Source organism: Pongo pygmaeus, chromosome 18, assembly GCF_028885625.2.
Source record: "Pongo pygmaeus isolate AG05252 chromosome 18, NHGRI_mPonPyg2-v2.0_pri, whole genome shotgun sequence".
Classification (NCBI taxonomy): domain Eukaryota; kingdom Metazoa; phylum Chordata; class Mammalia; order Primates; family Hominidae; genus Pongo; species Pongo pygmaeus.
The window spans coordinates 53,527,577-53,553,287 of NC_072391.2; the positions used below are offsets into that span (position 1 = coordinate 53,527,577).

At 40.3% G+C, this 25,711-nt stretch overlaps 1 protein-coding gene across 2 annotated transcripts in view; it reads right to left on the reverse strand.

Annotated features, from left to right (window-relative positions):
• AMFR (autocrine motility factor receptor) overlaps positions 1-25,711 on the reverse strand; it is a 62,790-nt gene that overhangs the window by 34,103 nt on the left and 2,976 nt on the right. For both annotated transcript variants that reach the window (XM_054455219.2, XM_054455220.2), the window contains exons 2-8: positions 17,384-17,476; positions 12,576-12,740; positions 11,115-11,267; positions 8,475-8,515; positions 8,180-8,312; positions 6,246-6,379; positions 4,986-5,096 (exon numbers count right to left, since the gene is read on the reverse strand). In XM_054455219.2, the coding sequence (XP_054311194.1) occupies positions 4,986-5,096; positions 6,246-6,379; positions 8,180-8,312; positions 8,475-8,515; positions 11,115-11,267; positions 12,576-12,740; positions 17,384-17,476 (830 nt within the window). The remainder of the gene's footprint in view (positions 1-4,985; positions 5,097-6,245; positions 6,380-8,179; positions 8,313-8,474; positions 8,516-11,114; positions 11,268-12,575; positions 12,741-17,383; positions 17,477-25,711) is intronic.

Sequence of the window (25,711 nt, forward strand, 5' to 3'; positions counted from 1 at the left end):
AAGGTAATTTATAGACTCAATGCCATCCCCATCAAGCTACCAATGCCTTTCTTCACAAAATCGGAAAAAACTACTTTAAAGTTCATATGGAACCAAAAAAGAGCCCGCATTGCCAAGTCAATCCTAAGCCAAAAGAACAAAGCTGGAGGCATCATGCTACCTGACTTCAAACTATACTACAAGGCTACAGTAACCAAAACAGCATGATACTGATACCAAAACAGAGATATAGACCAATGGAACAGAACAGAGCCCTCAGAAACAATACCACACATCTACAACCATCTGATCTTAGACAAACCTGACAAAAACAAGAAATGGGGAAAGGATTTCCTATTTAATAAATGGTGCTGGGAAAACTGGCTAGCCATATGTAGAAAACTGAAACTGGATCCCTTCCTTACACCTTACACAAAAATTAATTCAAGATGGATTAAAGACTTAAATGTTAGACCTAAAACCATAAAAACCCTAGAAGAAAACCTAGGCAATACCATTCCGGACACAGGCATGGGCAAGGACTTCATGTGTAAAACACCAAAAGCAATGGCAACAAAAGCCAAAATTGACAAATGGGATCTAATTAAACTAAAGAGCTTCTGCACAGCAAAAGAAACTACCATCAGAGTGAACAGGCAACCTACAGAATGGGAGAAAATTTTTGCAATCTACTCATCTGACAAAGGGCTAATATCCAGAATCTACAAAGAACTCAAACTAATTTACAAGAAAAAAACAACCCCATCAAAAAGTGGGCAAAGGATATGAACAGACACTTCTCCAAAGAAGACATTTATGCAGCCAACAGACACATGAAAAATGGTCATCATCACTGACCATCAGAGAAATGCAAATCAAAACCACAATGAGATATCATCTCACACCAGTTAGAATGATGATCATTAAAAAGGAAACAACAGGTGCTGGAGAGGATGTGGAGAAATAGGAACACTTTTACACTATTGGTGGGACTGTAAACTAGTTCAACCATTGTGGAAGTCAGTGTGGCGATTCCTCAGGGATCTAGAACTAGAAATACCATTTGACCCAGCCATCCCATTACTGGGTATATACCCAAAGGAATATAAATCATGCTGCTATAAAGACACATACACATGTTATGTTTATTGCGGCACTACTCACAATAGCAAAGACTTGGAACCAACCCAAATGTCCAACAATGATAGACTGGATTAAGAAAATGTGGCAAATATACACCATGGAATACTATGCAGCCATAAAAAATGATGAGTTCATGTCCTTTGTAGGGACATGGATGAACCTGGAAACCATCATTCTCAGCAAACTATCGCAAGGACAAAAAAACCAAACACCACATGTTCTCACTCATAGGCGGGAAGTGAACAATGAGAACAGTTGGACACAGGAAGGGGAACATCACACACCGGGGCCTGTTGTGGGGTTGGGGGAGCGGGGAGGGATAGCATTAGGAGATATACCTAATGTAAATGACGAGTTAATGGGTGCAGCACACCAACATGGAACATGTATACATATGTAACAAACCTGCACATTGTGCACATGTACCCTAGAACTTAAAGTATAATAAATACATACATACATATATATATAAAAATGATACACTATGCTGCACTCCAATATTGGAAAAGGAAGTGAATATTTTGAAGGGATATGTATTTTCAAGGGATATATATATCTCTACATATATATGGATATAGATCTATATATCCCTTGAAATGTAGAGATATATGTGTATATACATATATATACGTATACACATATATCTCTACATGTTTCTTTGATAATTTAACTGAAGTTTGCTCTTATTTTAAAAATAAACTATAGTTTACCTGTAAATATACAGATATTAAAAAAAAAAAAGAAATCACTTGGGAAATGAGACACTTTGAGACAAATGAAAACAAAACCACAACATATCCAAACTTATGAGATGCAGCTGAAGCAATGCTCAGAGGCCAATCTGCAGCAGAAAATGCCTAAAAAGAAGAAAGCTCTCAAATCAAAAATCTAACTTTATGCCTATAGAACCAGAAAAATAGCAAACTAAACCCAAAGCCAACAGAGGTATCTAGAGTAATTCATAGAGTCAAAAAAACAGAATGGTGGTTGCCAAGGGCTTTGGGACGAGCAGAGAGGGACTTGCTATATACTGGAGACAATTTCAGTTTCATAAGACAAAAAAGTTCTGGAGCTAGATGGTGATGAAGGCTATACAACAATGTGATTGTACTTCATGCCACCAGACCATATACTTAAAAATGACTAATGGTAAATTTTATGTTATATTTTACCAGAATAAAAAAAACTATATGTAAGAATTATTACTAAAAAACAAAACAAAATTCACCATAATGAGAAAACACTTCACACCCACGAGAATGGCTATAATAACAAAAATAGAAAATGACAAGTGTTGGCAAGAGTATGAAGAAACTAGACCCCTCAGGTATTGTTGGTGGGAATATCAAGTGGTACAGCTGCTGCACCACTTTGGCGTTTCCTCAAAAGTTAAACATAGAATTATCATATGATCCAGAAATTCCACTCCTAGGCATATACCCAAAAGAAGTGAGAACAAGTCCTCAAACAGATACTTCTTACAAGCTCATGTTCCTAGCAGCATTATTCACAATAGTCAAAATGTGGAAACAACCCAAATGTCCACCAATGGATGAATGGATAAACTAATTGTTTAATTTATAAAATTATTTAAATTCACCCATAAAAAGTACTGATACATGCTACAACTTGGGTGACCTCAAAAAATACTAAGTGAAAGAGGCCAGTCACAAAAAGTCACATGTTATATGATTCCTTTATATGAAATGTCCAGAATAGGTAAATCCATAGAGACAGAAAGTGGATTAGTGGTTGCCAGGTGATGGAGAAGGAAGGAATAGAGAGCGCTTACTTAGTGACTAAGGGGCACTATTGTGGAGTGATAAAAAGGTTTTGAAACTAGCGAGAAGGGTGGTTGCATAACATTGTGAACACATTAACAGCCACTGAACTGTACACTTTAAAATGGTTAAATGTATATTATCTGAATTTTGCCTCAATCAAAGAAATTAAATCCTAAAATTAATCTAACCATATGCTTGAAAATATTACCTCTGAGCTAAAATAGAGTTATTCTGAGTTATTCTTCCCCACTAGCCTCCAAGCTCCTTAGGGGTTAACTGAAATAATTTTGAGAAATGTGTGCAAATTCCCTCGTCTTCCCAACCTCAACGAACAGCACCACTCTACACCCAACTGCCCAACCTGCATAACTAGAGAAACCCTGGTACCTCTTTCATTCCTCACTTTCCCTCGGCCGGTCTAGCACCACATCATTCCTGATCCCCTCAAATCTGTCTTCTCACTAACTCTACTTCTACCACCAGAGTCCAAGTTACTTTTTTTTTTTTCAGATGGAGTTTCATTCTTGTTGCCCAGGCTGGAGTACAATGGCGCAATCTCAGCTCACTGCAACCTCCACCTCCCAGGTTGAAGCTATTCTCCTACCTCAGCCTCCCAAGTACCTGGGATTACAGGCACCTGCCACCATGCCCAGCTAATTTTTTTGTATTTTTAGTAGAGGTGGGGTTTCACCATGTTGGTCTGGCAGGTCTCAAACTCCTGACCTCGGGTGATCCACCTGCCTCAGCATCCCAAAGTGCTGGGATTACCCCTGAACCGCTGCAACCATTACTAACCAATCCCCCTGGATCTTTTCAAACAGCAAATCTAACCTGCCAGTCCTTAACATTCAATAGCATCTCACCACTCCCAAAGGTCCTCCAGACCCTGCCTACGTGTCTCCTGCCTCAGCAGACACCCCTCTCCTTTACTCTCTGGGATCGGCCACACAGCTTCTCTTTTAGTCTCTTCCATTTCTTCCTGCTGCACAGATGCTCCCTCTCTCTCAAGTACCTAGTACCATGTGATCCCTCCTTTTTGTTGACTTAACTCCTCCTTATCCTCAAGAGTCACTTCCTTCAAGTTTGAGTTGGATTTTTTCATTACAAGCTCTCAAGAACCATGTTCCCTTGCTTTAAAGCACTTATCTCATTGATACTTTAAAATTCATAAATATGCCTGGTTCATTCACTTTTGACTCCTCCATTCGACTGTAAGCTACAGGAAAGCAATGACCACACTGGTCATTTTCATTTTATCCCCAGAGCCTAACACAGCACTCAGCACATTAAAAAAAAAAAAAAAAATCTGTCAACAAATGTGTTCAGTTACTGAGACTCTAGCTCCCATATGAAGAAGAAAAACTCTTTGAGACTATAAAATAAAGAAAGGAAGATTAAAGATGCAAAGATCAGAACTTTCCCAATATGCAAAATTGAAAACACATGCAAAAGGCCAAAAGATACCTCAAGGTCCATCAACATCAAAACACCAAACCTATACACAGTCATTTACGTGAGACAGACAGAACTCCAATGACATCTCAGATCTACTTCCATCTGGAAGGATTACAGAAGAGACTATTTGTAATCCTCGATAACAGACACAGCTCTTCTGTGCTGTTTAGTGGTCCTGGTCTAGTCCCATCTCAATCCACTTCTCTGCTGTGCTTTTAGGCTTCTTTTGGGCATGTACAAAATGCAAAATTATATATTCTCTCTCCCAGTTAGATAATAAGCTGTCTGAAAGCAAGGACTCCCCACTAATCCTTTTAAATCTTACAGGCATATTTGCTATACTTCAGAGCTAAAATGGAGAAGAAATATGAAGACAGCTACCATACCCAGAAACCAAGACGGTAAACTATGGGTGGGAAACAGTCCTATGATGTAGAGAAGAGGCTAAGGAACAAAGAAGGATACCCAAGAGCTTCCCAGAACACTCAGTGCCAGCAGCAAGACCAGGCTGAGGTAATGTCCCCACTCCTCCACTAGGATGAGTCTCGAGCCTGGGTACACAAAGCACACACACACGCCCTGGACAGAACACCCATCCCACATGGCCCTTCACAAAGCTCCTACTTGTGGAAAAGATGTCCGCAGGGCAGTTTCCGCGCAGCCTGCATGGAGTCCCAACAGATGGCACAGTCGTCATTGTTGACAGCCAGCTCCTCTGGAGTTGCAACTGCAAACCTGTGGAAACAAAACAAGCCCAGCCTTGTGTGGAACAACCTCGGTCAGTTCCACATGCACACTAAACAGCACTTGATAGACTGCGCCTGTATGACAGCACAGTTACAGAGAAAGCATGTTCAGCAAAACATTCTTGATAATCAAAAATATAATTTACCTTCAAAGCCCATTCAAAAGTGAATAACTTATGCACAGGAACTTTGTCTAAATAATGGTTGCTAGGCCGAGCACGGAGGCTTATACCTATAATCCCAGCACTTTTGGAGGCCGAGGCAGGCGGATCATGAGGTCAGGAGTTCAAGACCAGCCTAACCAACATGGTGAAACCCCGTCTCTACTAAAAATGCAAAAATTAGCCAGGTGTGGTGGGCGGGCGCCTGCAATCCCAGCTACTCAGGAGGCTGAGGCAGGAGAATTGCTTCAACCTGGGAGGCGGAGGTTGCAGTGAGCTGAGATTGTGCCACTGCACTCTAGCCTGGGTGACAGAGTGAGACTCCATCTCCAAAATAATAATAATAATGGCTGCTGTTAGTGAAGACCTCGGAGACCATATCCGGACAAATCAGAGAAGTAAGGCCCCCAGAGATCCAATCTGTGTCCCTGGCCACAAAGAAGGGATCCAAGCCGTCCCCCTGGGCGCAAAGAGGATACCCATTAATCTTGCACCTCCAGGCGTGGCTTAGCCCCAGCTTGGCAAAAGAGTGCCTCCTTCAATGAGGTTAAGTATGTGTGTGTAAACATGCATGTGCAAAGAACAACTGAGACCCACTTTCAGGAAATGAACAGGGCAGAAGCCCAGTGAAGTGTCTATTTGATAATTATGACAATAAAATCATGATGAATAAGAGCCTAATACTGAGCACTATGTGCCCAGTACCATTCTAAGTACATGAATTATCTCACCAAATTCTCCCAATAGTTCAGGCAGAAGGTTCTGTTTTCATCCCTAATTTAGAGGTGAAGTAAATTGCCCCAAATCACACAGCACCTAAGTGGGGATTCACACCCGGGCAGTCTGACTCCAGAGCCTCTCCTCTCCACCACTCTGTTAGCAGTTTACAAACATACATTCTGACATACTCTGGGATCTGCTGTTATTAAAAAGCTAAAATGAGTAAACTTAGGCAACATCAACTTGTGCTTCCTTACCTGGCCTCCATGTTTCCAACCACACGTAGATAGTTCTTGTGCCGACGAATTCGACGCTGCACCTCATGAAACAGGTAACGCAGCTGCATAAAGATGACCAGGCTGGCCATGGATAACCAGATGTTGCCAAATAACTTAGAGAGAAAGAGAATAAAATACATGGAAAAAGCGAACATGAACTTGCTAGTGATGAAGGCGCAGTATGCAGCGGAAGCTCTTCACTGTTGGTGATGGTGAACTGCAATGTCTTTCAGAAAGGAAATACACAGATTTATCTCATTACTCTAAACAATGCACATCCTCGTCAGCCTAGGTGCTCCAATGCCAGTCATCTTTCCTGAGAAACTCATCAGAAATGGAAAAGCTTTATGCAAAAAGATGTCTATCCATGCAATTATAAAACAGAAAATATGAAAATGAACAAAATGCCCAGCAGAAGAACAGTTAGGTTGTAAACTCATATAATGTAAAATTATATAGTCATTAATTACATTTATTATACTATATAACTACATATTACTATTATATTTGTATATATAACAGTTCTGAAGGTCAATTATGGGAAGATAGTATCAGATAAATGAAAAAAGCAAGATATAACTATCTTTATCAAACTAATACATGATAAAAAATATGTAAAATGTGAAATAGCAAACAACCAAATATAATCTAAATAACCCATTATGGGATGTGGTTTATTAAATCATGGTACAGCTATCCGATGACATTTTTATCCTGAAAGTATTAAAATGGCTTAGAAGAACTGATGCTAGCATAGGAAAATGTTCATAATACATTAGTTTTAAAAAAAAAAAACTATGTCTAAAATATGATCTCAATTTATGAATGTATGTACTCAAATACATAAAAATCAGTTAAATACAAAATACATAAAAATACAAAATACATAAATACAAAATACATAAATACAAAAAATACATTAAAAGAAGCAGTTAAATACAAAAAAAATACAAGCATGAGGAAAATTAAAATTTAAAAAAGAAGATAAAAAATCTTAACAGTTATCTTTGGCCATTTGTTTGTCCCCTTTTTGAGGGGGGAGGGAGGCTTTTTTTTGAGACGGAGTGTCACCCTGTCACCCAGGATAGAGTACAGTGGCGTGATCTCGGCTCACTGCAACCTCCATTTCCCAGGTTCAAGCAATTCTCTGCCTCAGCCTCCCCAGTAGCTGGGATTACAGGCGTGAGCCACCGCGTCCAGCCGAGGCTCTTTTTTAAAAAAAAGAATTACATACTTTCTTTAAAAAGTATGTTTTCAAAGTTTCTTTCAAAAAGTAGACTTAGAAATGTGCCATGTCTAGCCCAATAATTTTAAAATGCTACTTGCTAGGCTTATAATTTAAATAAATTGCCCACCAACTATTTTAATTCTCACCATTATTAGATCACTGAAGGGCCAACCAATGAAGCAGATCTACGACACTGTAACTTCTAACATACCAAAGTAAAATGTAAACAATGATGGTAGTAGGAATGTAGGAATTAAGTATAAAGACTTTTTTTAATTACAAAGATGGAAAATGTATAAATCTGTGAAGTAGCTAACACTGCAGGAATTCCCATTACCACCTACAAAGTAACTGCTAAATATTTAAAGCCATAGAAACTATGGGGAAAGGCAGCTCCTTAATTTCATGCTAAAAGAATAATCTATCGACTTGGTCAGCAGAGTTAACTAAGTCTCCCAGGACAGCAAACACCTCCTGAGTTAGGCACCAGCCAAAGCAGTTCCATGGCACTGCCCCACACCCAGTGGCAAAAAGAGGGAGGTTTTGCAGCCACATTCATTTTTAGTCTTTTAAGTAGTCCATCCACATCTTATTTCTAAAGTTTCATTTTTTAATGATGAAACCATTACTGTTCCTGATTCTGAAAGGCTTGCCCTCTGTTAGAGCTCCTTCTGAGGAAACTTACCAACATGTGAATATGGTGCATGAGGTCCAGGGACAGGAGAGTGAGCTCCATGACGAAGTCTGTGTAATAGACATACGTCCCCTTTCCTTCCCACGTCCCTTCGTGGTTGAGGTCCCAGAGGTGAATTACGTATCTGTAATGAAGAGAGAAAACACCTTAGTAATTTACTGTTACAACTGAATTTGGTTTAACCATGTTGTAATTTAGTCCAATTTTTATATATTTCATACCTGCTACATCTTAAAATCAACTGTATGAGTAGGCCTCCATCACTTCCCTCCCCAATTTCACTCACCGTAAAATCACATGAGCAGTCCTCACTGTCACAAGAAGAGACTATAAAAAAGGATATTTTCTTTTTAGTAAAATGTAGCATTGCTCAGGCCAAACTTTTTATAAAATGATAAAAGACAAACATTTCTCAGTTCAATTAAAAAGCAGATTGTTCAAGTTTACCTATTATTTTATTTTCTCTGCTTCAAATTTCTGTAAAATATTTTTATGACCTAGAAACCCAACTTTTATTGAGGAAAAGTCCTGTTAATATCCATCAATTCTATTTCACACAGCATTAAGTCACTATCACTGATTACTTAGAAGGGTGATGCTGTAATTCCAAGTATAGTTCAGGTACTGCTATCCTAGACACGAGGACCTGCTCTCTCCCTAGTGCTTTGTGCACTCCCTTTGTCCACCAGCAGAAAAAAGAATGACAGCAATCAAAAGCAAAATAAGGCCAGCCACATCACACCTTTAATCCCAGCACTTTGGGAGACCGAGGCAGGAGGATTGCTCAAGCTTAGGAGTTCAAAACCAGCCTGGGTAACATGGTGAAACCCCATCTCTACAAAAAATACAAAAATTAGGTGGGCATGTGGCACATGCCGGTAGTCCCAGCTACTTGGGAGGCTGAGGTGGGAGGATGGATTGAGCCTGGGAGGTGGAAGCTGCAGTAAGCAGAGATTGCACCACAGCACTCCAGCCTGGGTGACAGAGCCGGACCCCAGACCCTGTCAGAGGGGAAGGGGAAGGGGAAGGGGATGGGGAAGAAGTAGAAGTGGAAGGGGAAGGGGAAAGGGAAGGGGAAGGGGAAGGGGAGAGGAGAGGAGAGGAGAAGAGAGGAGAGAGACAAAATAAGCCTCTCATGGCTTTTTTTTTTTTTTTTTTGTAGAGACAAGGTCTTGCTATGTTGGCTAGCCTGGTCTCGAAGAGTATTTTTTTATTATAAAAATTGACGGCCAGGTACAGTGGCTCACACCTGTAATCCCAGCACTTTGGGAGGTCGAGGCAGGCCGACTGCTTGATCTCAGGAGTTCAGGACCAGCCTGGTAACATGGCAAAACCCCATCTCTACCAAAAAATCAAAAATTAGCCAGGCATGGTGGTTCATGCCTGTGGTCCCAGCTACTAAGAAGACTGAAATGAGAGGATCACTTGAGCCCACAAGATGGAAGCTGCAGTAAGCCAAGATCACACCACTGCACTCCAGCCCGGGCAACAGAATGACACCTTGTCTCAAAAAAAAAAAAAAAAAATTTTTTCATTACGAAAAAAAGTCCTCTTAATCTAGTAGAATAAAACTATTACATTATTTATGTTTTAGATGAAATTCCCATTTGTAAGTGAAAAATATTTTACAGGAGAGAGAAACACTATGAATATAAGAAATGATTTAGTTTAAAATATCAAATCTGTAATATGATAAATTATCTTAAAAGAATAAACAGTAACAAGCTAAAATAAAAGTATATACTATAGTATGATCTGACAGGCCTAAGTTAAATGTGCTTATTTTTAGGTATATCCTTTTCAAAGTTTGGATAATATTATATTAGTTGAAAGTTAGAGAATCAAAAAAAGGCAAACGTAAGTATCATTCTAACTGTGCTTTGCAATAAAATATATCTAAAGCAAACAAGTCAGTGTAAATGGATTTTTTCAACAGATTTTCTGTCAAGACGAAATACGGTTGTATATTTTTCATATACAGAAGTATTCACCTAAGATTACATATCCTTTTATATTAGGACTATTGTATTTTAATTACAATATTATAATATGATAATTAACATTATGTATTTAAATGTTCCTTTTCTAATTTTACTTAAACTACTAAATGTACTCAAAAATGAATGCTGTCAAACAGAAATAAACTTTAACTCTGCTCTACCAAATTCCCAATGAGTAGTTCAAATGTAGTAAGTGTTCTGATATTGGCCAATTAGCTTCAGTTTATCTAATATCTCATTTTTTAATTAATAATACTAATTATGGGTAAGATAAAAGTATTTTGCCTTTGGCCTGAAGAAAAAGCAAATATAGCCATTAAATATAAGGACATACAAAGAATTTTTATTTCTTTTTTTTTTGAGACAGAGTCTCACTCTGTCACGCAGGCTGGAGTGCAGTGGCGCAATGTCAGCTCACTGCAACCTCCGCCTCCCGGGTTCAAGCAATTCTCCCGCCTCAGCTTCCCAAGCAGGTGGGACTACAGACGTGCGTCACCACGCCCAACTAATTTTTTTTTGTATTTTTAGTAGAGACAGGGTTTCACCACATTGGCCAGGCTGGAGAATTTTTATTTCTACTGAACAGAAATTGGTATTTTCAGAAAGGTTTAAAAGAGTGAAAAATTTTTAAATCTTAAAATATTCATGAATAGACCAGATTTTTCCTTCAAAATGATGAGTACAGTTTATATATTCATTATTTTGTAAAATCTTTATATCCTATGTAAAGAAAGAATTACATAAAATACCACACAAAAGCATTCAGTACCAGTACCCAACACACAAAAAGGAACTAAAATGCCTGTTAAAATGAAAGACCAAATATCCACCTGTCATTTCATGGGGAAAATAACTTGTCAAACATCCAGCTTCCTTGAAAACAGACAGAAACACGATCTGAGCAAGTCCTGCGTCCAGTATCTCACCTCTGCAGCCATGAAAGCCAAGGTGTGCATTCCGTGGGTGTAGCCGGTGATGCAGCAGACGGCCGCCAGTCCACAGCAGGAAAGTAGCATGGCAACCAACAGGGACAGGACTCGACCGTGGCTGCTCATCGGTGTGGTGGGCGAGAAGGAAAGCTGAAATGCACACAGTAGGAAACTGCTCATTCTTCTTCATGGAAGTGTTAAACTTCACTGAGAAATTCAAGGTCAATCTTGGCTTCTCTGCTTAGGGTTCTGTGCTAAGCACAGAAAAGCATCCCATTACTATATGGTCCTATTCTCCAATAACCCAAATATGAGCACGAGCTGATATTTAGAGATTCTTGTCATTTAATTTACTGAATATAACAATATGCATTATATTTTTATCCCTTACTCTCAAAGATCCTCCTAGCACTGGGATTATAAACCTCTAGAAGCAATGTTCCGAGGGTATACAACTCTCTCCTCTCACCTTCAACAGGACTCAGGACAGTGACTGTTCTGTTGTGTTTCTTTCTCAATCTTGCTCTAGTCCTCCTCTCTGAAATTGGCATTCCCAGTCTATTAGGGCTAGGACAATTGAAATGCAATCCAGGCACAGATTTACCACTACTACAACGTGATGTCAGCATTATGCAAGGAGAGGCAACAGTCTGAAAAGAAGGCCTGGAGCTGCAACTCCTGAGGTCACAGGCAGAGATTAAAAAAAACAGTTTGGGAGGTTAGAAGCTCCTGTTTGTGACTTAAAATGAGGGTTGAATGTGAAAGAAATAAAGGCTTTGAGAGTGAGATTAACTCAAACCAAGGTACAAGGTCCACGTGGACTGGGTAAAGACAGGGAAAAACAAGGCCCTGGAGTGGGTTTAACTGAGGGGCAGCACTGTAGGTGCACATTTATCTGGGACTCATGAGACTACTTCAGGTCACTAATGGGTTGGAGGTTCACTCATACAGCTATGATCTGAAACCAAGTGACAGATCTTGTACCAGACATAAAAGGATTCACTTCTGCAACGAAGGAAGCTGAGGGAGCTAATTCAGTCCTGGCCCGGGGTGGAAATAGTATAAACTACTCAGAAAGAAGAGCTCCACGAACCAGAGTAAGCTGGGAGAGACACAAGGAGACTAGAACAGAAAATATCTAGAAAAGACCAGATTTTATTGTTTATGTATCAAGGTTTCCTTGCACTGTGAACAAAACAGTCTGCACAGGTGAAGTAACCCCACGTGAGCAGTTAAGTAAACACTATGGGGTTGGGAAGAAAGCTCCCCAGGAGACAACGATTCTGCATCTCTTGGCTGCTGTAGAAAGTTATTCAAGAAACAGGCAATGGGGGCCTGATCTAGAAGTCTTCCCAGGAGAGCTACCCTGACCATGCCTGCTGTGGCTCATTCACATTACACAATTCAAAGCTGGCAAACGTGTGATTAAGCAAGCAAAAAGCCTGGCTAAAAACTCACGTATTCAAATCGATCCTTGCAGAGTTGAACCATCAGGTGCAGAAAGACAAGTCCGGCAAACCAGAGGCACCACATGACCACCTCTTCCACTGTCTGGACATTCAGCACACCAAAGATGAAAATGAACTTGTAGAAAATAAAATTCCAAAATTTGTCTTTGAGATGCTAAAAAAGAAAAATGTTTATGAAGGTGAGTACCATCACACCTACCCCATTTGAGGGAAGTTACCATAACAAAAGCTGACTTCTATGGAAGATATATTCTGCACTTGGCTTTCTAACACTTGTCCTTAAGAAAACAGAAAAAAAAAAAAAAAAAAAGCAGCCATCTGAAGAATAGAGGTAAGACACCCAGAAAGTAATCTGTAAACTTTGGACTATAACCCTAAATCAATTATGGAATGTTAGCTATTCAAAGGATAGTGATATTAGTTTAGTAACTTATATATTAAGAAATAGGCCAGGCGCAGTGGCTCATATCTGTAATCCCACTACTTTTGGAGGCTGAGGCGGGTAGACAGCTTGAGCTCAAGAGTTTGAGATGAGCCTGGGCAACATGGTGAAACTCCGTCTCTACCAAAAAAAAAAATACAAAAATTAGCTGGGAATGGTGGTGCACACCTGTAGTCCCACCTACTCAGGAGGCTAAGGTGGGAGGATTGCTTGAGCCCAGGAGGTTGAGGCTACAGTGAGCCATCATCATGCCACTGCACTCCAGCCTGGGTGACAGAGCAAGACCTTCTTTCAAAAAAAAGAAAAAAATGCTTACATTTTTAATGCACAATGAAAAAGAATGGCAAGGGCTATCATTTTTACTACCTCTACCTTCCAGATTCTTACACAATAGGAAAGAATAGACTTTTTAAAAACAATTCTTCAAATTAAAAAATAACACAACCACTTGGCAGCCCATAATAAATGGGGCATAAAAAGTACAAAGAAAATGAAAAATGCTGCCTTAACATTTTTATGAATTTTCTTGTCTTTTCCCTATGTACAAAACACATTAATTTTTCTACAAGGCTTTCTTTCACCTGTCGTATTGTTAGAACCTTACCAATGTCAATGAATATTCTCTGAATATACCAATATACCGTTTCAATGGCTAAAGATGGACACTGAAACTGTTTAAAAATTTTTACCATGCAAAAAAAACATTATAATGAGGGCCGGGCATGGTGGCTCATGCACGAAATCCCAGCATTTTGGGAGGCCAGGGCAGGCGGATCACTTGAGCCCAGGAGTTCGAGACCAGCCTGGGTAACATGGCAAAATCCTGTCTCTACTAAAAATACAAAAATTAGCTGAGCATGGTGGCACAAGCCTGTAATCCCAGCTACTCGGGAGGCTGAGGCATGAGAATTGCTTGAACCTGGGAGGTCGAGGTTGCAGGGAGCCATGATCATGCCGCTGCACTCCAGCCTGGGCAACAGAGCAAGACTCTGTCTCAAAAAAAAAAAAAAATTGTGATGAATATTTTTGTATGTATCTTTGTATGAGTTACTTCAGCACTGTCAAATCAAAAATTGCAAAGATTTTTATGGTTTATAGTAAAATCTACCTAACTTCCAAAGCAGTCCTGTAAGTGTACATTCTCATGGGCAGTGTGTATGCATATTTGCTTCACTGTACTCTTTTACACAGAGGGCTTCCAGTTTTAACAATCTTCACTAACCCTGAAATAGGAGAGCAATAAGGAGGGTCTAGTTCCCCCACATGTTAAAATAGACTATCAAGCCGTCTGGGGGGTCAGGGAGAACTGACTGAAGAGGATAAGAATGGAAGCATGATTCTAAATATTCTTTTTTTTTTTTTTTTTTTTTTTAAAGAGACAGGGTCTCACTCTGTCATCCTGGCTGGAGTGCAGTGGCCCAGTAGTAGCTCACTGCAGCCCCAAACTCCTGCACTCAAGCGATCCTCCCACCTCAGCCTCCTGAGTAGCTGGGATTACAGGCACATGACATCATGCCCGGCTAATGTTTTTTATATTTTGCAGAGATGGGGCCTCCCTCTGTTGCCAAGGCTGGTCGCAAACTCCTGGGCTCAAGTGATCCCACCTTGGTCTCCCAAAAGAATGCTTTTATATGTAATTTGGAACCATGTAAATGTTTCACAAATTCAAAAAATAAACACAAAAAAGCAAAATGTACTACAAATTAATAACGTGACTCCTTAAAGATTTTGAGAACTTAAACACACTGTACTCTGACCGGACATCTTCTGTAGAGAACAAAATAAAGTGGAAAAAAATCACAGAGTATGCCCTAACTCTATCCAACAAAAGGGCAGAGACACCCTAGTAGCAATGAGCACACTCAGCCAGTATACAACTTGGCTTCTAAATATCATTGCCCAATTACGTGAACTAGGAATCGTTGGTGAAATGTCTGTTTCCAGACCTGGTGCAGGGAAAGTACAAGGTGAACTTAGGACATTTTGTGCCCTGGTTTTGAATGACACTGCCATTTGGCTCTGCCATTTAGTTTCTGTGTGACCTTGGGAAAGTCACTTAACATCCCTGTGCTTTAGTTTCCTCATCCATACAATAGGTCTTATAATAACAGCATATACCTCATAGAATTGTTGGGGGAATTATACATAATATATGTGAAATGGTTAGACAAGTGCCATACTAGGCACTAAGCACTTAAAAAAACATCAAAAAGCTTCCTTGCTCTAAACCTCCACTTAACATTTTAATCATTTTAGATATTCGATGTCTTTGCATCTAGCATTACTCTATTTCTAGAACTTTAAGCACCCACAGAGCAAACCCATGTCAATCCTAGAGATTTCTAACTCAAAATGGTTTCTAATTGATGCTACTGGATGACATTAAACATAAAATAAACCAACACAGAACAGAAGGGAAGATGCGATCGATGCTGAAAAAAACGAAAGTGGAGCTGAATAAGAAATATACTCATTATAATTACCTCTGGATCTAGTTAAAAAATCTCTAAAATACTCCAAGGTTATACTTTCTATAAATTTCAACCTGATAGAACTAACCTTTTAGGGAAAAGAAAATATATAATGCCCACTGGTGCTAGATCAATCCACCAAGCCTGCCTGGCCTGACCAATTTCTGGTCCACAAATAAAAAATTTGAAGAAAAACTTGAAGAAGTATCAAAAGAAGCATTTAAGCCAGTAGAAGTGGCTCACACCTATAATTCCAGCACTTTGGGAGGCTGAGGCGGGCGGACTGCTTGAACTCAACAGTTCGAGACCAACCTAGGCAGCATGGTGAAATTCTGTCTTTACAAATACCAAAACAATTAGCCGGGTGTGACACACGCCTGTAGTCTCAGGTACTCAGGAGGCTGAGATGGGAGGAGACTGCTGGAGCCCAGGAGGTTGAGACTGCAGTGAGCAGAGATCGCACCACTGCACTCCAGCCTGGGTGACAGAGCAAGACACTGTCTCAAAAGAAAAAAAAAACAAAAAGGCAGCATTTACAACCTATCTGGGAGACCTCTAGAGTCGATACTGGAGAAAGTGCTGAAAATGAAAAATCTCTGAGAATACAAAATAGTCCTGTTCACAACAGCATCCAAGGGCTTAACCACCAAGTAATACATGTCAGCTCTAAACTAGGACTTCAGCTGATTTTATAAAAGGAAATTTGGGTTGAAAAAGGTAGGTAAGGAGAGAATGGAACATTCTGAACATAAAGTAAAGCTGCTGTTGTGCTTTTCATATAGTAGGTTCCTGTGTTTTATCACTGAGATAAGACAGAATAAAACACAATTTTGTTCTTATGTTGTGATTTTGAAGGCCAGTTCTAAATTCTTACTTTAAAACATACCATGCCGGGCACAGTGGCTCACGCCTGTAATCCCAGCACTTTGGGAGGCCAAGGCAGGCGGATCACCTGAGGTCAGGAGTTTGAGACCAGCCCAGCCAACGTGGCGAAATCCTGTCTCTACTAAAAACACATAAATTAGCTGTGGTGCACACCTGTATTCCCAGCTACTTGGGAGGTTGAAGCAGGAGAAGTGCTTGAACCCGGGAGGCAGAGGTTGCAGTAAGCTGAGATTGCGCCACTGAACTGCAGCCTGGGTGACAGAGCAAGACTCCGTCTCAAAAAAAAAAAAAAATTATTCTACACCCTACCCACTCAAATCCTCAGGGAACTGCCAATCTATACAGTATGCTTGTGGCATAATTCTTCATTGAAAGCATCCCCTGCCCATTCTGAGTCACTTTCCAATGTCAGACAATCTCACCCAACCTAATTTTATGCTTTTAGAACAACGATTCTTAATTCACCTTCCCACAGAGAAAATTATCTTGGTAAATTCTTTTGGAAGAGAACCCACATTCTACAGAGTGACATTTATGACCATTCAAAATAAAACAAATCTAGGCTTTTTAAAAAACGACATTCCTAAAAGTCAAGAAGAAAAACAGCTATAAAAAACAATATTGGGACAACTTGGCTACACTGAATATGGACTGTGGATTAGACAAAGTATTTTTTCAATGTTAAATTTCCTAATTTTAATCACTGTGCTGTAAAAATGCCTTTGCTCTTAGAAAATACAAACTGAAGTATTTAGGGGTAAAGGGGTAATGATGTCCACAACTTACTCTCAAATGAATCAGAAAAAAAGTATGTATAAATAAAAAGTGAAGATTAAAGCAAATGGAACAAAATATTAACAACTGGTGAATCTGGATAATAAAGGGTATATAGGAGTTTTCTGTAGTATTCATGGAACTTTTCCACACATATGAAATCATAATACAAAGTTTAAAAAAAAAATCTAGTCACAAGAATCCATCCTTGCAGTGTAGACTTACCTGTCTCTCACTCACTCGAAGAGGGCCAAACACAATACACTGGATGAGCTTAGCCACCAACATCAAAACACAGCAAGCAGTATTTACTAGAACCTGTAAACAAATCAGAGAAAGGAAGTTTATTTCTTCCTGCTGAAAAATAAAAGCAGCTCTAAAAATCTCATATTAGGAATTCAGCCATCATTTCCAGTGACTGAGCCTTTCTGGTTCTCTCCCAATGCAAGATAAGTAATATCTGAAAAGGCACACTGTTCTGGGGAGGGGGTGTTAGGGATGAGGACTGGAAAGAGAGGCACCAGCTCACCAGCTAAGTCACAGTTCTTGTCCCAATACGCACCCTCCAGCAGGCCACCTTATCTTTCATCCTTAACTGAATTGTGTGTATACTTTGTACCGTATGTGCAAAACTACATGAACCTTGTAAACTGCAGGTCCTTCCCAAGTACCTCATTTCCGACATTATTTTGTTAGCCTTGAAGAAAACTGTTCTAGAAACTGAAGTTACCATGAATAGTAAAACCCAGCACCCAGAGATTCTGCCCTGCCAAACAAATAGGAGGTAGGGGTAGGAGTGTGGATGGTCACAAAAAAGTCTCATCATAAGGAACTAATAACAAAAATATATATATACAGAGAGAATATTTTAACATTTATTGGAATGGAAAAATCTTTCAACCAAAAGATAAATGTTCTCCATGCTTGGTGTTGGCTTTGAAGAAAAGGTTCTGTGGCACTGCAGTGGGATGGAATGGGTTAAACAGCAGGAAAAGAAAACCCCCGAGAGGGGCTAAGAGATGAAAGGCAACCTGGGGATACCAATGCAAAACCAAGGCCTTCTTCAACAGTCTATGAGAAAACTTGAAAACAAAACAAAACAAAACAAAACAAAACCCTAAATGATGAATATCCTTACACCTAAACACCACATCTTAATGCTTACAAAATGGAAGAGTTAGCTGTCCCCAACCCAGAGATTAGTGTGGGATATCACATTACTCTGAATGACTCCAAAAAGCCAAAAGGACCTTGATAAAAACAGTACAGATGACTTGTTGAGAGCAAATGAAAAGGAACTCCAATTCAATGTAAAGCTGCTTCTGCCTCTGATTCACTACATTTACCATATTACCCTTGACAAGTCATTCTTCCCCCTACTTTTAAAAGCAAATGATAATTTTAAAGAAGAAAGGGGATAGAGGAGAGTAATTTAAGAAAGCAAGATCCCTGAGATCACCTCAGGGTCTGTTTAGTACCTCAGCCATCCCTCCTTTGGGAGAACACTTAAGGGCAGCCCTGATTCATTACAAATGATTAAATTTAGTTCTATTCTGTCTGCCTAATGGGCCAAGGAAGTATGTAATATATTTTTAAAGGATTGAAACAAAAATAGTTCTGCTAAAGAAATAAACTTTTGGTACTTAAATCCTTCAAACAACCAGGAACAAAAGCCCAAACTAGTTGCCCCAAATATCCTAATTTGTGTAACAGGCCTATTTAAAATGGTCCAGATCACCAGGAGCGTGGTGGCTCACACTTGTAATCCTGGCACTCTGGGAGACCAAGGTGGGAGGACTGCTTGAGGCCAGGAGTTTGAGACTAGCCTGGGCAACACAGCAAAACCTTGCCCCTACTGAAAAATATATAAAATTTTTTAAAAAGAAAAAACAATTCAGGTAACTTGAAATGTTCATTTTTAAGGTGATGAAATAGATGCTAAAAAGACTCACCTTCATTGTGATCTAACCAATCTCAGCCACATTAACTAAGAGAAATGTCATAAGACAAAACCACAACCCCTCATGTCACATCCCCCAGCCAAACATGCCCCAGCTTTATTACGACGCAATTTCTTAAAATAATTCTTCCCGTTTTTACATGTAGTCAGTCATATGAATTTAAAAAATAAATGCAACACATTTAGCACTTGTTTGAGGCATGTGGGAAATCAGAAAAATGAGGGAGCTCTGAACCCTAAACTCGAAGAGCTTTTAGAATCTACAAGAGATAGAATATGGTAAGCAATTTAACAGAAGGCCAAGCAGGCTACTATGAGAGTAATGATGGAGAAAAAAAACAAATTGAGAGTCACTTAAACATTTCTCTATTCAAAACAGCACTGTCACACACATCTTAAGTTATCAAACAAAAAATAAAGTATTATTTACTATTTCTCAAACTCTTTAAATAAAAGTCTATTTATTTATTTTTTTTCTGACAGTCTCACTCTGTTGCCCAAACTGAAGCACAATGGTGCAATCTCCGCTCACTGCAACCTCGGCCTTCCAGGTTCAAGCTGTTCTCCTGCATCAGCCTCCCAAGTAGCTGGGATTACAGGTGTGAGCTACCACACTAATTTCTGTATTTTTTTGTAGAGACATGGTTTCACCATGCTGCCCGGGCTGGTCTCGAACTCCTGGGCTCAAGTGATCCGTCTGCCTCAGCCTCCCAAAGTACTGGGATTACAGGCATGAGCCACTGTGCCCAGCCTAAATAAGTCTTTGAATTCAAATAAGGTATAAAAAATGTGTATCTTTAATTTATCCAACAAAAGGTAAAAGTCTCTTATAATCCCATCACCCATAGAACAACCATTTCCTATTTTAATTTAAATGAAGATTTGAAAATTAACATGGCTAAGCAGGAAAGAAAAAAAAGCTTGAGTATACTGATACTAAAAAGGGAATTTATGTAAAAAGGAGATAAGCTGCTGTGAACTTTGTAACCAAAGCTACAAAGGATTGAAAGCAATCATTAAGATTATAAACAAAGTTTTTTAAAACACCTTAATGATTATTAACAACTATTCCATGTCTATTTATAGAAAAATGCCTTAATTATAATGATTATATGTTAATTACAAATACTGACCGGGCACAGTAGCTCACACCTATAATCCCAGCACTTTGGGAGGCCAAGGTGGGGGGATTGCTTGAACTCAGGAGTTCAAGACCAGCCTGGCCAACATAGTGAAAACCCATCTCCACAAAATACACAAAAATTAGCCGGGTGGGGTAGTGTGCACCTGTTGTCCCAGCTACTGAGGAGGCTGAGGTGGGAGGATCTCTTGAGCCCAGGAGGTCAAGGCTGCAGGGAACCGTGACTGCACCACTGCATTGCTCCAGCCTGAACAACAGAGTGAGGCCTTGTCTCAAATACATAAATAAATAATATTGTGTCATACATATAACTTCTCAACTTCAGTTAACAAAGGCTTGAAAAATTGTAAATACAATTGAGCAACCCTAATGCAAAAATCCAAAATCTGAAATGCTCCAAAATCCAAAACTTTCTGAGCACCAACATGGCGCCACAAGTGGAAAATTCCACACCTGACCTCATGTGACGAGTCGCAGTCAAAATGCAGACTTACAACAGTTTCCTCAGTGTCCCTAAGGGAAAAATGAAACTACCTTCAGGGTATGTTTACGAACGAGATGTATATGAAACAGAGGAATTTCATGTTTACATTTGGGTCCCATCCCCAAAATATTTCATTATGTATATGCAAATATTCCAAAATCCAGGAAAAAAATCCCAAATCCAAAACTTCGGGTCCCAAGCATTTTGGATAAAGTATTCTCAGCCTATACTGAAAGAAACATAACTGGAGCATTCCTCATTTAAAAGCACTGGCTCATGTCTATAATCCCAGTACTTTGGAAGGCCAAGGGGGGTGGGTTGCTTGACTCCAGGGGTTCGAGACCAGACTGAGCAACATGACGAAACCCCATCTCTACTAAAAACACAAAAAATGTAGCCAGGCGTGGTGGTGTGTGCCTGTAGTCCCAGCTACTCGGGAGGCTAAGGTGGGAGAATCACCCTAGACACAGGGAGGTCGAGGCTGCAATGAGCCCAAATCGCACCACTGTACTCTAGCCTGGGCAGTCGGAGTGAGACTCTGATTCAAAAAAAGAAAAAAAAAAAAAAAACTGCTTAAAAAAGTAAACTAAAATAAATAAAATAAATCCCTGAATCAGGCGCAGTGGAACATGCCTGTAATCCCAGCACTTTGGGAGGCGGCCGAGGGAGAATCACGACGTCAGGAGTTCGAGACCAGCCTGACCAACATGGTGCAACCCCATCTCTACTAAAAATACAAAAATTAGCCAGGGGTGGTAGTGCTCTCCTGTAATCACAGCTACTCGGGAGGCTGACGCAGGAGAATCGCTTGAACTCGGGAGGCGGAGGTTGCAGTGAGCCAAGATCATGCCACTGCACTCCAGCCTAGGTGACAGAGTGAGACTCCATCTCAAAAAAAAAAAAAAAAAAAAAAAGGCCGGGAACGGTGGCTCACACCTGTAATCCCAGCACTTTGGGAGGCCGAGGCAGGCGGATCACGAGGTCAGAGGTCAGGAGATCGAGACCATCCTGGTTAACTCAGTCAAACTCCATCTCTACTAAAAATACAAAAAATTATCCAGGCACGTGGTGGGCGCCTGTAGTCCCAGCTACTCGGGAGGCTGAGGCAGGAGAATGGAGTGAACCTAGGAGGCGGAGCTTGCAGTGAACCGAGATCATGCCACTGCACTCCAGCCTGGGCAACAGAGCAAGACTCCGTCTCAAAAAAAAAAGGAAATATGTGCACACGCGTTTGTATAATATGTAGGTGTGAACTGTCAAGGACTTGATCAATTTGGATATTTCTTAGTCTCCTACTTCACAACAGTACTTACTACAAGAATTTGATAATTGCCATTTCTGGAAGAGAGAAGCAGGTAACGGAGAGAGAGAGATCTACTTTTCACTGCATGTCACTTCTGTATCCCTTAACTTTTTTTTTTTTTTTTTTTTTTTAATTTTAGACAGAGTCTCACTCTGTCGCCCAGGCTGGACTGCAGCAGCGCATTCTTGGCTCACTGCAACTTCCACCTCCCAGGTTCAAGCGATTCTCCTGCCTCAGCTTCCCAAGTAGCTGGGATTACAGGCACCTGCCACCATGCCTGGCTAATTTTTGTATTTTTAGTAGAGATGGGTTTCACCATGTTGGCCAGGCTGGTCTCAATCTCCTGACCTCAGGTGATCCTCCCGCCTCGGCTTCCCAAAGTGCTGAGATTACAGGCGTAAGCCACCATGCCAGGCCTGTACCCCTTAACTTTTGTACCCTGAGCATAGATTATCTATTTTTTAAAATTTTTTTAAAGTTTAGAATCTACTAAACTAACCTGACTAATTCTGCAATTCCACATTATTTTTCTCACCATATGATGACAAACTGATGAGTAACAAACCAAAACAAGTTCTCCTGTTACAGCACAGTATTTCAACTACGGCCAGGCGTGGTGGCTCATGCCTGTAATCTCAGCACTTCGGGGGGCCAAGGTGGGTGGATCACCTGAGGTCAGCAGTTCAAGACCAGCCTGGCCAACATGGTGAAATCCCGTCTCTACTAAAAATACAAAAAATTAGCTGGGCATGGTGGCGCACGCCTGTAATCTCAGCTACTTGGGTGGCTGAGGCAGGAGAATTGCTTGAACCCAGGAGGCGGAGATTGCAGTGAGCCAAGATCGTGCCATTGCACTCCAGCCTGGGCAACAGAGAAAGACTCTGACTCAAAAAAAAAAAAAAAAATTCAACTATATTAAAACACTTCAGAATGTTTCTCATAGCTATAGTGCTGTCAAAGCTTCAAGTCATTTTTTAAAAACTCACCAAATGCCTTTTTTTTCCAGTCTACACAAAATAAAAACAAGTTTTACTTGTCCCCGTTCAGAGTGTAGCAGGTCAGGCAGCAGCAATCCCAGCAACCCTGACTTACTCAAGGCTCAAAGTTAATTCCCTTCGCTCCAAGGCCTGGCAGGAAAATGTCCCTTCCAGAATGGTTCTACTCTTCCACTGGAGAAAACAGAAACTAAATTACAAAATAGTTAGGGCTGCCTGGGAGAAAAAGAGAGGAAGGTGCATTTATCACCATGTAACCCTACAGGTGTTTTTGACCCTGTAAAATGTTGGCCACCAACAGGGGCTTATTTATGAGCTTGCAAAGACATGGGATTAAACTACCAGGAACCTATTCCAAGACATGGTCAATCTGGATATTTCTTAAGACTCCTGCCTACACCAGCACCACTCCCCTGCGCCCCCTACCATTTGGTGGTTTCCTCCCTTTAAGGACAATTCACGTATTGTTACCTCTCTGCAGGCTCCCAGAAACAAACACATAATACAAACATGCACACACTCCCCCTCATCACATAGATGATGACTGTGTTCCTCCTTTAACAAGACTAGGGAAATAGACGAGAGTACGCATGCAAAGCATACCTAGGAGGTGATCAAATAGCAGTCTCCTTCTTCCTGACCCGGAAGACATTCCTTTTATTTTTAATTTATCTAGGCTCACATCCAATTATTCACAAGTTTAGTCTTTTTTCCTTCAGCTGCCCCAACATTTCTGGAGCTAACATTTTTCCCTCATATACCCTGAAATAGTCAACTCATAAAGACTAAAACCTAGGAAGTCACTTTCAGCTCTTAATTTTGTTTTGTTTTGAGACCAGAGTCTCACTCTGGCCCAAACTGCAGTGCAGTGGCACAATCACAGCTCACTGTAACCTTGAGCTTCTGGGTTCAAGCAATCCTCCTGCCTCAGCCTCCCAAGCAGCTAGGACTACAGCACAGGCCACTACACTTAATTTGCATAATTAAGTCAGAACCTTGACAGTAGTTTCGTATTTCTATTTCTCCATTTACATGTCTTGCTCTTAGAATTTTAGAAGCAGGTATTTTATATTTTTAAAGGGTTGTAAAACAAATAAGGAAGTTGCAGAGCCTAAAATATTCACCATCTGAGAGCACTTTAGAGAAAAATTGGCTGACTCCTATTTTAAAAAGCCTATTTTCACATAATTATAATGGTGACTAATTTTTTTTTTTTTTTTTTTTGGTAGAGCAGCGGGTCTCACTATGTTGCCCAGACTCCTGGGCAGCTCCTGGGCAACTCCTGGCCTCAAGCAATCCTCCCACCTCCTGCCTCAGCCTCCGCCTCTCAAACTGCTGAGACTGCTGTGTGAGCCACTGAACTCAGCCCTTAAGTTTTATAATAATATGAAAATAGGCTCTTTAAAATAGGATTCAGCCAAGTTTTCTCTAAAGTGCTCTCAGATAGTGAATATTTTAGGCTCTGCAACTTCCTTAATTTATTTAATTTGTTTTACAACCCTTTAAAAATATAAAAACCATTCTTAGCTGTTAAGACAAAAACAGGCCTAGTCAAATAGGCCACGAGTTTGCCAATCCCTGTTCTAAATGGTCAATTCACTTTTATCCACTTTTGTTTGTGGTCATTTTTCCCCTTGAGAGTTCTATTTAAATGATATTATTTGCATAATTAAGTCAGAACCTTGACATTAGTTTCATATTTCTATTTCTCCATTCACATATCTTGCTCTTAGAATTTTAGAAGCAGATATTTAAGAAAGCAGAAAAGGGAACTAATAAAAGTAATGAGTAAGAATTAAAAAATGAAAAAGCCAAAACACCTGAACAATCCAAAACCATGCTAGAATGGACCAAGAGGTAGCTGAATGGAAGCGTTATCTGAGCAATGTAAAATAGCCCAGAAATGAGTAACAAAATAAAAACTCATCTGAAATGAAACTTTAGGATGGAAGTTTTAGAAAGACAAGGGGAAACAAATGCTCAGGTCAAACTCACATATTTGTTAGTGTAAAAACCCTGAAGTCTCCTCCCAAATCCTTTCTCAATGTCATGCCTGAGGGCCACCTGGAGAGGCCCCCTTGGGAGGAGGAAGTTTTAGGTCACTAGATCTCCCATCCTCTTCCCACTCTACATAAATCTATCTTCCACACTGCTCCCAGACTATCTTCTAAAAGAAATCATGACAGCACCCCCACTCCTCCATGCCCCACCCCCACTTAAGCCCCATCAATGGCTTCTCTCACTCCACAAAATACTGCCCACACTTGGTAGAGCAATCAAGGTAAAGGTTACACGACATCACTCTAGCCTCTTCCTAGGTCAGTTTTTCAACCACTAGTGTTCCTCGAATCACCTAGGGCATTCATTAAAATGAAGATTCCAAGGCTCCACCCTTCTCTCTGAAATAGATCCCCAGGGAAACTACATTTTACAAGTACCCCAAATGACCACATACCAGGCTGCCAGAGGTCTACACTTTGAGAAAGAAACCTTCAAGGGGGTTGCTCACCTCCTCGTCTCACAGCAGAGCCACCTGCCCCACCTCCTTCACCCCCGGTCTCCTCTTCACCTTCTCAACCTCCCTCTTAAATCAGAAGATTCAACAGACTTTTAATTTAACAGCCCAGCTTCCGGACCACCCTGCCTGTGCCTAGCACTGTCCTCCCCACG